A 13129-nucleotide genomic window follows, 5' to 3' on the forward strand; every position below is an offset into this window, starting at 1 on the left:
GGGTGCAGGAGGGTTTACATGACTGACATCGCCATGACCGGCGCGTCCTTGGCTGGGGAAGTGGGTCCTGGATGGCTCCATCTGGGCCAGTGTCTCCCGCTGAGCCTCCACCCGGCCCCATCACTGACCCCGGCCACCACCTTTGGCCTTTCCTGGGCTGAGGCAGTGCCTGCCACCGGTGGGCTGGGTCTTCTCTCCCTGACCAGCGCTCCCTGGGCCCTGACCCTGGGCTGTTGTAGCTCACCTCACGCTTTCCACAAACACTTCTCTGCCTTCCTAACCCAGGTGAGCTTTCTTTCTCAAGTTCAGAACTGCTCACTTAGCACTTAGCTGTCCTCTAGTTTTGTGTCTCCAAAACCAGGGTCTGCTTTTAGCCAGTGCACCATGCGGTCGGCCCCTGTGTGTTCACGGAGTTGAGTTACATCAAGAAACATCCACAGAATCTTTAGAAGAGAGAGGCAGAGGGGCTGGCCTGTTGGTTGGCATAGTGGTTAAGTTCATGCGCTCCGCTTCGGCGGCCTGGGGTTCGCAGGTTTGGATCCCAGGCTCGGATCTACACACCGCTCATCAAGCCATGCTGTGGCAGCGTCCCATATAAAGTAGAGGAAATGGGCACAGCTGTTAGCTCAGGGCCAATTCTCCTCAGCAAAAAGAGGAGGATCGGCAATGGATGTTAGCTCAGGGCTACTCTTCCTCACACACAAAAAAACGAAACAAAAAAAAAAAAACAAAAAAGAAGAGAGAGGCAGGGAAATGTTTGACCAAATGTTTATGACTGAGAAGCTCGGGCTCTAGAAGAGCATGCTTCATTTACATGGAAAAGATCCCTCTGAGGAACATCCATTCTCTGTGATGCTGGACGAGGAAATGCCCGTATTCCACTAAGGTACTGTGCTGGCATAAAACAGAGCAAACCCTCCGTGGGGGGCTGTTTGTTCAAGGAATCCTGCCTCCCTGGGGAGGATGGCATGTCCCTGCCCTCGCGTCAGGCATGGCCATGTGACAAAGCGTGGTGGCAGTGGCAGGTGCCAATTCCAGTGGAAGCGCTGGGAGCCGGCTCGTGCTCGACCATGCTACCTTTCCCTCTGCCACGAGTTGGGCAACACCTCAGCGAGAGGCCGTTCCACGAGCCTGGACCCCAGAGTAAAACTGATATCAACATCATGGTGGGCGGGCAGCATGAGCGAGTCATCGCTGTGCTGACCCCTGAGCCTCGGGAGTCGCTGGTTACTGCAGCATAGGCTGCCCATCCTGAGATGCTCCCCAGGGCCGGGAACACGGACCCAGGGGACACCTGAACTCACGGCCTTCACCCAGCAGGGCAGCCGCGGCACACACCTTGGCACGGGTGACTACCTCTACTGAGGGGCCCTCCTGGTAATGCACCTGGAGGGACTGAGCCGTCTGCAGACACGCTGGTGCATCCTGAACTGCAGCTGGTTCTTAGAAGCTTCCTGGGGAGACCCAGCTCCATGAGGTGGGCGAGGAGCAGAACCTTGGTGCTCTGTCCCCCACCGTTGGCATGGTAGCTCCAGGGTGGGAGGCCTGATTGACAAATCTTGATTTTGTCTGTATTTCCAGGAAACTGAGAGTGTTCTGGAAACATCTGAGTTTCATCATCCACACACTTTGCTTTTTCATGGTACCAACACTTTTCAGTTTTCAGGGCCAAATTAGGAGAATGCCAAAACAAAGGAGCTATTTCTGGGTTCAAGCTCCAGGGCCACACCGTGAGTAACAGGCCCAGGAGGTGAATCCAGAAAATGATTCCAAATATAACCCTGAAAATGTCTTCTCTGAATTTACACACAACTTACTAAATATGACACACACCACCTGGCGTCAGCCATTGTAAAGCTGGTGTACGGATTATGGTGGATTATGGGGTGCTGGGGATGCCTGACAACGAAAATCCGTTAACGTTGAACACTCGGCCCAGTGACCGTCTCGGGGCTGCGACAGCTCCCCTTTGTAATTTCACACTCAGATCCTGGTGGGCCAGCTTTTCTCGAGTTTACGAGTAGAACGAGGCTGCAATGCCACTTTCTTTTCTTTCCCCCCACCTCAGATGCCCAAATCCACCCAGAACAAGGACTTTCCAGGTGCCTTATGCTCCAACAATTTGTTTTTTTTTCCTTTGAGGAAGATTTGGCCCTATGCTAACGTCTGTTGCCAATCTTCCTCTTTTTTTTCTTTTTTCTCCCCAAAGCCCCAGTACACAGTTGTGTATCACAGTTGTAGAGTTGTAGCTCTTTTATGTGGGATGCCGCCTCGGCGTGGCTTGATGAACAGTGCGTAGGTCTTCACACAGGATCTGAACCTGTGAACCCCGGAGCGCGCAAACCTAACCGCCACACCACCAGGCCAGCCCCCAACAATCTCTTTTTAAAACTGATTTTATGTTCTTCTTGCTTATCCCAGTTACCCAGACTAATGTAGTGTTTTTTAAGAACTTGCTGAGATGAAACTGGCAGATGCAGTGAAAGGCTGTTCTGAGGAAGAATTCTGAATCCTCCCTCTCACACCTGCCCATCGGCACATCCAGCTGGGGCAGCGGGATGGGCCTCTAGGCTCCTGACTGTGTTAGAGGTGTAATGAAGGGGCCAGACCTGTGCACCTTGCTCCATCTCCACTCTGGGCCTTGGTTTCCTTGGCTGGTACCCAGGAGGCGCTCACAGGATGCAGTGAGGACTGAGGGCAGGGACCTCAGGAGAGGACCTGGCCCATGGCAGATGCGTGTCTGACAGGGCCTGCCAGAAGCTCTCCTCCTGAGGACAAGCCACAGGGAGCTGCACGCTTCTTGCGGGAACAACCCTCAGCCCTCAGAGGCTGGAATACACCAGCTCAGAGCTACGGTCCTTTCTTCAACGTGATTCCCTTTTCCATTGCTGGAGGATCTCATTTCCCATTGTAATCATGTTGTAAGGGACCTGCTTTCCTATCCAGGGCTTGACGTTAAACAAATCACAAATAGAACCAATCCTATGTTATTAAACAAAATCATATAAACAAAACTTTTCAAGCATTTCTAAAACCAATCCTCCCCAAACAGAGCTTCAGAGACAGAAAGAATATCAGAGGGCCTTCCTCCAGAGGAAGAAACCGAGTCAGCTGCGGGGTAACAGAGGGGTCATGACTGCCCAGCTGCTGGTGCAGAGTGAGGAGTGGACCGTTTCCCCCTCAGACACCCTTCCACGGAGCTGCCCCTAACCCAGGCACAGGAGCGTCGTGCACCTCGGCTCCCAGGCAGCCAGCTGGGTGTAGATGTACCTGTCCCACTGTGTGGCCGCCTAACGCCACGATGATCGCAGTGGTGGTAAATGAGACGGCACTTCACGGTTTACAACCACATTCGCACATCTAGCTCCTGTGACTGTCAGAACAACACAGCCCCACCCGTCCACATTGATTGTGCAGTTACGTCAGTAGCGTGCTATCAAATCTGCACTGGCCCGACTTCAGAGAATGTGCCCTGAACTCATGGGGTTTCATCTGCCAGTAAATCTCCCTCTACAGACACACTCACACTCTCCACCAGGTGTTCTTTGTAAAGTCTGCCTCTTCAGCCTCTAAACACCAGAAGGAGTGCCCAGGATTTTGCCAGGAGGTGTGGGGGCATCCTGTTGTCACTCCGTTCTTCTGTTGCTCTCTACCAAACACTCAGAGGTCGGCAAACCATGACCCTTGGGGTCAAAAAAAAAAAGAATACTAGTTTGTGACATGAAAGTTCTATGAAATTCAAATTTCAGTGTCCATATATAGCCTTATTGGGACACAGCCACCCTCATTCCACATTCTGCCCATGGCTGCTTTTGTGCTACAAAGGCAGAGCTGAGCATTTGTGCCCGAGACCGTACGGCCCCTCAGAGTTTAAAACACTCACTGTCTGGCACTTCACGGAAGGTCTGCTGACCCCACTCTCAGGGAAAGAACTCTTGCCAGGCAGCCGAGGGGCACGAGTGGACAGAGGAGGGGGCAGCCCCCACCCTGCTTCCATCTGCTGCCCATGAGTCGAAGGGACCTGGCTGCAGCACGGCTACGTTTCTGGGTGAAGATACGGAGGAGCAAGGGCTTTGTTAACACCACCATTCTCTGATTCAACACTCAAGTTTCAGCTAATTGTCAGGACATGTGATCCTCTCCGATTTTGCTCAGGAACAGCTTTGCTGTGAGCGTGCTTTGAGGCTGGGCAGTCGATGGTCTTAGCCTCAGAGTGAGGGGATGGCCACCCAGCACCTCTATCTCTGGGGGCTTGTTCATTTCTACTCATGGTCAAGTGCACGGAAAATGTCTAAAGCAGTCATTTAAAGTCCTCAGTTATCCTTTTTTGCCTTCGATAGCCTAACATGCTATAGGGGAATTCCCAAATTGGGGGCTGTGAAAGTCTTGTGGTACACTTTCATGTCGGCATCTGTTACGTAATGATGGTTGCACATGGGAAGCCTTAGCACAGACCTCACCACCTGTCACCTGTTCATGTGGTCCTAACCCAGGACAGAAGCAGCTGCAAATACCAGGTACCAGACCAAGGCTTGCCCTGGGCTCGGGAGCCCGTTGTGTTGGCAGTGACCAGGGAGCGATGCCACCTTGCTGTTTACCTGCCGATTCTGCAGAGGTCAGTCAAACAGACACAGCCCTGCCCTCAGCACAGAAGGGAAACGAGACTACCAGAGGGGCAGGAGGAAGAATGAGCAGGAGTAAGACAGGGCCGGCAGGATGAGAAACAGGCCCCAGGAACGGATGGAGAGGCTGGTGTGGAGGTGCCGATGAAGGGGAGGCTGGCCAGGTGGTGGGCAGTGTCCTGGGGCCCCAGGCAAGGCCGGGGGGGACACCACAGGCAAATGTCACCTGGGGTTCTATATTGGCTGTGGCATAGCACAAAGTCCCCGAAATTCCTGCACATCTGGTTTTTTCATTTGTAAAACGGGAAAACTACTATGAATGTAATTCCCAATTATTCCACAAGGGTAACAGTATATTTCATCTTAAAAGGACTTCAAGGCTTTTTCTTTTTTAATACAAAATGCAAGCTGACAATGAAATGTTGGCTTTTAAGGCATTTTGGCTAAATTTAGTTCTTTAGTTCTTTTAGTTCTTTGAAGGCGCTCGATAAAAAGTGGGCATGACTGACGTTAACCTCAATCAGTCCGGATTGGTTTCCTCATGCTGAAATACGATTTCAGCTGGAAGTCAGGGCTTTGTTCATTCTAAGCCACGGCTAGATCAGAAAAGATTACGTCAACTCAAAAAAATCTCCTGTAGTCTTAATTACACCTAACTTTTCTACATCAGTCCTTTGTGAAGACCTGGAGTCCCCAAGGTGCACACGTAGACGAGTTTGGCACCTGTTTGGCCAACGGTGTCCGTGTGTCTCTGCACCCATGTTTAAGGTTCTTTAGGAGAATGACTGATGATAACCATTCTTTCCTGCTGAATTTATCTGGAAAACCCTTTGGCAGGAAAGAGAAGTGCTCTTGAAATGTGCCAGCTCAATTAGACGTGTGGCTTCTCAAGTAAAAAGAGAAAAACTTATTCTCATCTCCCTTTTTGTTGTCCTTTTTCGTTCACATCACTGTTAAATTGAGCCCAAACAAACCACCTTCAAAAGCAGAGTAAGTTCCCTTTGTCTGAGTCCGGCTGCTTGGAGGGTGTCTGCCTGGCATCCTGTCTTCAGCCAGCACACCTGGCCTCCCCGCCCTTCCCCATGCGTGTCTCCAACAGAGAAACAAGTAATTCCAGATGATCTCTTGAGGGAGGCTTGAAACTAATTATTTTAAATTGTAGATCTGACAGCAGATTCCACCTGAATCACCAATTACATGTTTTTTTACACTTTCAGATTACATTCCAACATAAATAAAAGAGGACTAGGTACAAAAACAATAAGTGGGAGTGTGACATCGTATATTTGCACTACTAGCTTAAAAATGTTACCTAACATCTTTCTGAAGCATCCTGTGAGCAGGGACCCCAGGCCACTGCTGTGACTGCAGCTGAGATGCAAGTCAGTCTGATTTGGGTTCTTCAAAATGGGAGTACAGGAATCTGAGAAAACTCCCTCTCAGACTGGCAGTGTTTCTCCACTTGACGGGGCCTTGAAGGTGGCTGGTACCCAGGTCCTAATTTGATTTTAACCATTAAGGTGAGTAGCCCCAATTGATGGTGCTAATGGAACCACAGAAATGCTTTTAAATTACGCATGACTCCTGTGCCCCTCCTAAAGGACCTTGTGATTTAGACTTAATCTTTAGTTTGAGAGGGACAGGAGATGACTGCTGACACCAGGCTGAAGTTGTTTGGGAATCGGTGTTGATTGGGCTGAGGTTGTTCGGCGAATTGGTGCTGGCCCTGGGTTGAAGTACCTTTGTTTTTTCCAGAAGGAGGTTGGAGTGAAGGCTTCAAGTTTGCAGAAGTTCTGCTGGGAAGGCTCTATAGGAATATCTCCTGAGGCTGTATTGGATTGCAGGAAGGTAGAGGTAAGTGGCAGTGTGGTTAAGCACAATTTAAGGTATTTTAGGGGAAAATGCACACTCTATATACATGATTAGAGCAACAAAATAGTTATTCTAATGAGAAACCTGTGATGTATGTACTTGGAGTGCTAAATAGTGCATTTCACGGCCTCCCTGCCCCAGGAAAGTCACCACTGAGCTGCTCCGCAAAGCACAGTGGCCCCTGGCAAAGGCAGGCCTGGCATGTATGGCTGCATATGATGTGAACGGCCTGTGTGGTTTCCAATGTGAGGGCCGAGAGAGGGACAGAGAAAGACATGCTGAACAAAACTGTTGGGATCTTAAGTCTAAAGATGAAGCTGGAGCCTGGAGCCCAAAACCACACTCAGGATGGCAGGCAGTATACCAACTCTTGGAATTCCAAAACAGGGGGAGCCCTTGAAGCAAGAAAGACAAGCATAGGATAGAGGAAAGGAGTGCTGGTGCACACTGGAAGATCACTGCCAAGAGGCAGGGCTCCCAGTGGTGGCCAGGCTCAGTGTACAAGGAGCCTGGACCTGGCAGAGCCCTAACTAGTGGGCTGGTGCGTGAGGACAGAGGGTGCGTCCACGTCTGCTGGGTGGGCCCCTGCTGGCTCCACGTGGCAGTTCTGCTAGCGACTCACTGGGTGCTGGGTAGCCAGCATGCCTGTACAGCCTGGCTCTGAGGGGCTCACACGGGGAATTACAGCACCTGGCTCTAGGAGGGAAGTCAGCAGATGCTCAGTCTATGAGCATCCCCCATACACAGGGGGGACCACCCCTATTGCTAAGAACACAGTCTCTAGGAGGCCGTGATACCCCAAGTCAAAGGCTGGTGACCCTGTCCAGGGTTTCCCAGACAATTTCACTTGAGGTCTCAGCATTACCTCTCTTTTCCCCCTCAAAGTGCTCCAATTTAGACAACAGATGATATGGCCACTCATAAGATGTGGGTTTCCTTGAACCCACAGGTTCTCAGCTCAAGTGACCACAGGTTTATTACTCGGAATTTTTACATTTTGCTTCTCTCCCCACTGGCCTCTCCTTTGAGTGAGGGGTGGGAGGTGAATGAAGAGTGTGAAGTGAGTGAGGGTGGAGGTGAGAGAGGGTGATTTTTTTGCAGTTTCCAGTTATAACGCTGTTTAAAACAAATCAGGATATTTTAAACGTGCACTTAATCAAGACGGTATTTGGAGTGCTGCCACTGCTAGGGACAACCCACTGGTACAACGGGCTCGGGAAGTTCTGATTACAGACCAGGAAATTACTCGACTTTTGTGCCCTTTCAGGACAGGGTTTTGAGTGCAGAAGGCATGACCAGGTTTGCTGAATTCTCACACGGGTCTGGCAGGGATTCTGCAAATAATGGCAGCAAATCTAGAGGGAGGGCGGGAATGTGGTGCAGAGGTGTGTGTCCATGAGCAAGTCGCAGGGATGTAAAAATCATGGCCCTGCATGCAGGGAAAATTGGGACCGGACGTGTGGGGTCTCCTCTGGCTAGTGCTGTGAGCAGCCCCCTCTGCCCAGGGTAGGGTCACTGTTCTCCCTCCTCACTTGCTGTGTTTTACTGACAGTGTTTGAATTCAAGAAGGAAAACATTTTTAGAGCACTTACTGTGTGCCAGACACTGTTGTATGCACTTTGTAACACTGTCATCATCCCGTTCCACAGATGGTGAGGTTGAGGGGTTGCCTGTCCACCCACTCAGTGGGGAAACCAGAACTGAACCCAGGCCACTCGGCCACACAGCCTGCACCCCAGCCACTGAGCCCACTGCCTCCGCGCCACACTGCCAGATGTCTCACTGCAGCCAGGGACAGGGCCCAAGGGCTCTCAGAAGCTCATGAAGGCCTTCACCCTCTAGAGAGGAAGCAGGGCGGGCAGGAGACTCACCTGATGGCCCCCAGCTAATTCCAGGTCAAAGCTTTCCTGCCAAACCCGGACTCCTCCCCTGGACAACGAAGGGACAGGCCATCCTTCTCCTGGTAGCCCTTTCCATTCATTTAAAACTCAGGCCTTTCTTCTCTTCTGCTCTGTGCACCATCGTCCCAACCCCAAAACACACACACCGGGCACATTCACCACGTCCCACCGGGTCTTGTCAGCCTTTCTCTAGAACTGTTGTGGACCTGCTTTGACTATATCACACTTAGAGAAATAAAGTTTCCCAGGATCGGCCGTAACCTGGCTGCTCCCTCTGCAGCTGTCATTTTTATTCTTGAAAGTCTCAGGAATAACGTGAGCTCGGGTCAGGCGGAAAGCAGCAGACAGAATGGCACAGGGCCGGCTCCGCTTCCAAGCGGGCCACGGAAGGCTGGGATCAGGTGGGGTGTGTGTGTGTGTGAGAGAAAGTGGGCTTCAGAAGGGTGAGAGGGGGTTGCCACTATGTGACAAGTGTTTGTTGAGTACCTACTGTGTGCTATGAAGCACTATTCCAGGCAGCAGAGGAACAAGGGGAAGGAAACAAAGCTGGTGCTGCCAGGGGAGATGGGCACAAGATGATGTCGGCTTGGACCCTCCTATGGAGACCCTCCTAGGGAGAAACCCAGCAGGATGGGCCTGGGGGGGTGCTGCGGGCAGGGCTGCAGGCAGTATGACCAGGGGAGCTTTCTGAGGGTGATGCCCACCAGGATTGGGGGTCCCCAAGTTGGGAAGCTGCACGCAGGATGACCAGGGGAGCTTTCTGAGGGTGACGCCCACCAGGATCAGGGGTCCCCAAGTCAGGGATCTGTAGACAGGTGAGACTTCTCCAGGGGAGGTGCACATACTTATTACCTGGTTGACTTGAACAATTCTAGTGGAGAACTTCAAATTAATACATGTCCCAAACTGTTGTTGGCATTAGATTTAATCCCTGTCCTAGATCTCAGAAACATAAGTAGTTTTGAAAGAAATTCACCACAAAGTATTTTTTGCACAACCAGGTTTTCTCACTGTTGGTGAAAATTCCTAAAGGTCAGACACTTGTCTAAAAGTATCTGAAAGCTCTGTCTTTGAGAATTTGGGTCCAGGTGTGGACCGAGACACCTGGAGACACCTGGAAAGGTGTCCTGCTATCAGGACAGAGGCAGCCTTCAATTTAAGAACATTCAGCTGAATGATGAACTGGGTTTCTTTTCAGGAAGCATCTACACATCCATTTTCAAACTGGACCTCGATGGTGCTCCAGGAGGTAGGTGGGACACACATCATTCCTGTAAACCATGAACAGACTGAAGCTCTGAGAGGCCGAACTACTAGCCCCAAGGCTGGCAGCTGAGAGAGGGTTGATGTGGGTGTGGATCCAGTCTCCAAGCCCCCAGACCTGCTCTCTGGACAACAGTCAGTGTCCAGAGCCTCTCCCCACTCCCCACGGGCACCTGCCTTCCTTGGCCCCTTGTAAGGTAAATGGTGATTGTGGGATGCCTTCTGCTCATGGGACCCCAGATTCCCAAGGTGCTCCAGGACCAACACGTGCAGGACAGAACTTACACCACCTCCCTCACCCCAGCCTCCTCTTCACTCCCCACCCCCTCGAAAGTGCGCTGGGCTCCTAGGTCAGACCAACCATCTCCCTGGGCTCATTCTTGGCGGGACAAGTGGGCACTGGCTTGTGCACACCTGCTCGCTCATGGCCAGGTCCTGCCAGGGGTGGGGCGATGAGGGGGAGGGAGCCACAGGCCCCGCCCCATGGAGCTTCCCACAAAGAGCTGACTGACAGGACAGGAGGGCAAACACTGAGCAGAGGCCCCACTGCTCCAGGGCATGGTCGTATGGGAGGAAAACCACCGGCTGCTTCTTGGCTAGGAGACAGGGGGCCAGCGTGGCAGCCTTGCTTCTCACCGTCTGCAGAATGGGTAGCCAGCAGGCTCTAAGTGACTTGTACGTGTTCAAGCACAAAGAGAGGACACATTAGTTGTATTTGGAAGGAGGGAGGTGGTGGCGTGTGATCCGGGCTTGAATGATTCTCATAAAAAACACTGAGATCTGGGAATCTGGGATCTCCGGTGTTTCGTTGGCTGATACAACCTGTGAACACACATCTCAGAGAGCTTTGGGGCAAATTCAGGGCCGACTTTATCTCCTTAGCCCGGCATGCTGTGCAAGTAGTAAAGTATTCATGAAAGACCACCAGCAGGGTTGAGAACTAACCATGCCACAGACAGAGGTCTGCATTTCACAAAGGCAATTTCAGACTAGACCTGCCTTGGTCCCCTCTAACCGGACACAACGATGAGGAGTGTCCCGCTAACCACAGGTTACCTGGCACCCAGGCCCACGAGCCGCTGGGAAGGTCAGGGACTGCTCTCTGCGGCCCACCAGGCTAGTCCACTTGTGTTGCCAACTCATGCCGCCCTTGCACACTTGCAGACTAGACCCTGCACAGTGAGATCAAAACGGGGTGTCGTCTCAGAAGCAGAAGTGGGTTCGTTATCTTGACGGCGGCCGCCCAGCACAGCTAACACAGAGATATGATTCCATCGTGAATGGAACCGTGTTGCTGCTAAAAATCACAGAATCTGAACGAGTTTCACTGAGACCAAACAGTGACCTCCAAAGGTCCTCTTGACCCAGATCCTGTGAATCTGAGGCAGGTTCAGGGAAATGGGAAGCCAAACCTCACTTCTGTCCACTTTGAAATCTCTTTACGTGGAGAAGGCTGCCTTAACGCTCAGCTAGTTTAACTCAGCCATTTCGTAAGCTATTAATTATGCATGATTTCAACTTCTTCTAACTGAATTTTTTAATTATATGTTTTAATTCTTAATTAGGCACCTGAAAGTACCAACTAAACTTTTTAAGTAAAAATGCTGTTGGGTAACAGGAGTAGAGAGTAATTACTATACTAAAACACTCTTTAATCTCGTTCCATAGGAAAAAATGAAAGACAAACCCAGCACACATTTTGCAATTCACACGAAAAAATACAGAACAGCCTCCATCACACTTTTCCAAACCTGAAATGACTGTCTTGTTTTACTAGGCAATGTTCATTATTTAAATCAACTGACATTCCAACATAAAAGTCAATCCTGGTATTTTTTAGTAAAAATTCTTTGTATTTGAGCACCATAGTTCATTGGTTTGTCCCACCAGGTTTGAGCTAACGAATAAGTTGGAAGCATTCTCATTGCTGGCAACGATCTCACAAGTGTCCTTTAGCCCTGCACCCCCTCCCCCTGCACTCCCTTCAGACCCCAGGAATGCAAATATCTTGAAAAGCATACTTTTCTCATAAATATTCATGAGGTTAAAGGAAAAGTTTGCTAAACTGGTCTTTAAGTGACGGAAAAGTCAAAGCTTCCTCCCCCTCCTGCAGCAGCCACCCCGGGACCCCCTTCCCCGCCTTGGCGGGTCCCCTACCTTGGCGCCCCTGCCCTTGTCGCCTGTGCAGTCCTCAGCGCTGAGAGCCATGGTGGCGCCGTCTTTGTCCCGACCTCGGAGGAAACCGCCCCGAGGCCGCTGTCCCTGCGCGATGCCCTCCCGGCCTCCGCCGGCCGAGCCGGGGACGTGAGAAGGGCCGCGTCGGGCTGAGGTGGACCCTCCCAAGGGCTCCGGGGCGGGGGATGGAGGGCGGCGGAGCGTGGATGGGGGGATGCACCGGGTCTTCCCTCCCGGAAGCTCGGGGGCGGAGACGGAGGGGGGGGTCTCCCGTCCCGGAGGCTCCGGGGCCGGGCGGAGGGGGTCTCCCCTCCGGGAGACGCACCTGGGCGGCGACCCGGCGCGGGGCGGGACGCGGGGCTCCTCCCTCCCAGAGCGGGGGCGGCGGTGGCATTTGCTTTTACTTCTGTTCTCACGCAACCTCGGGGACCTGCCATTTTGTTCTCAGAAAAGCGGCTGTGGCGCCTCATCTGATTTCTGCCGGTGTAGACAGACCAGCGCCTGATTTCCGCTGGTGTAGACTATGGGACCCTGACTTCCCCCAGTGTAGACAGATTCACACCTCACTTTCACCGGTGTAGACAGATAGGTCTCTGATTTTCGCTAGTATAGACAGACTGCTGAAGACAATTGGACCCTGATTTCCACTGGTGTAATTCAACCGGCCTCCTCTTCCCGTCCCGGTGGGAACACCCGCTGATGGGATGCTCTCTGCCCAATAAATAGGAGCTCTTGAGCCCTCTGGGACGCATCTGAGAAGGGGTTGAGCCAAGAGGCCCACTTTCCCCTCCTTAGCACATCAGACACCTGGAGAGTTGAACAGGGTCTCACTGGGTTTGCAATTCTAATGCCTTGGTTTATGGAGAACCTCCAAAAACAAAGTATCTCCCCCACTCCAGTCAGAAACTACTTCCCTGTAGCCAGGTGACTTGTAGGGTTCTTGCTCATGGAGCACCTTCCCTGAGCACCTGCTGTGTGCTGGAACGCAGCCAGGGTTTCAGAAGAACTTGCCGTGTGTGTGTGTGTGTGTGTGGGGGGGGGGGGTCTCCCAGCAGGGCCCCCTCTAGGAGGGTCTCCCAGCAGGGCCCCATCTGGGGGTCTCCCAGCAGAGCCTCCTCTAGGGGGTTCTCACAGCAGAACTCACCCTGCCTTCAGGTCTCTCATCCTGCGCTGTGGCCTGACCAGAGACCTGGAAGCTGGCTCATCCCACCTGCTGCAGGACAGATGTGCTCATTTGGGGATAATGTTCAGTTGTGCAGAGAAATGAATAGTGTTGGAGCTGAAATGCTCTTGGCC

At 51.9% G+C, this 13129-nt stretch overlaps 1 protein-coding gene across 1 annotated transcript in view; it reads right to left on the bottom strand.

Annotated features, from left to right (window-relative positions):
• PLEKHG4B (pleckstrin homology and RhoGEF domain containing G4B) overlaps positions 1-12033 on the bottom strand; it is an 80189-nt gene extending 68156 nt beyond the window's left edge. The window contains exon 1 of the mRNA XM_058563518.1: positions 11816-12033. Within this exon, the coding sequence (XP_058419501.1) occupies positions 11816-11866 (51 nt within the window). The 5' untranslated portion in view covers positions 11867-12033. The remainder of the gene's footprint in view (positions 1-11815) is intronic.
• Between the last annotated feature and the right edge of the window lie 1096 nt (positions 12034-13129).

The sequence above is a fragment of the Diceros bicornis genome, chromosome 20, assembly GCF_020826845.1.
Source record: "Diceros bicornis minor isolate mBicDic1 chromosome 20, mDicBic1.mat.cur, whole genome shotgun sequence".
Taxonomy (NCBI): domain Eukaryota; kingdom Metazoa; phylum Chordata; class Mammalia; order Perissodactyla; family Rhinocerotidae; genus Diceros; species Diceros bicornis.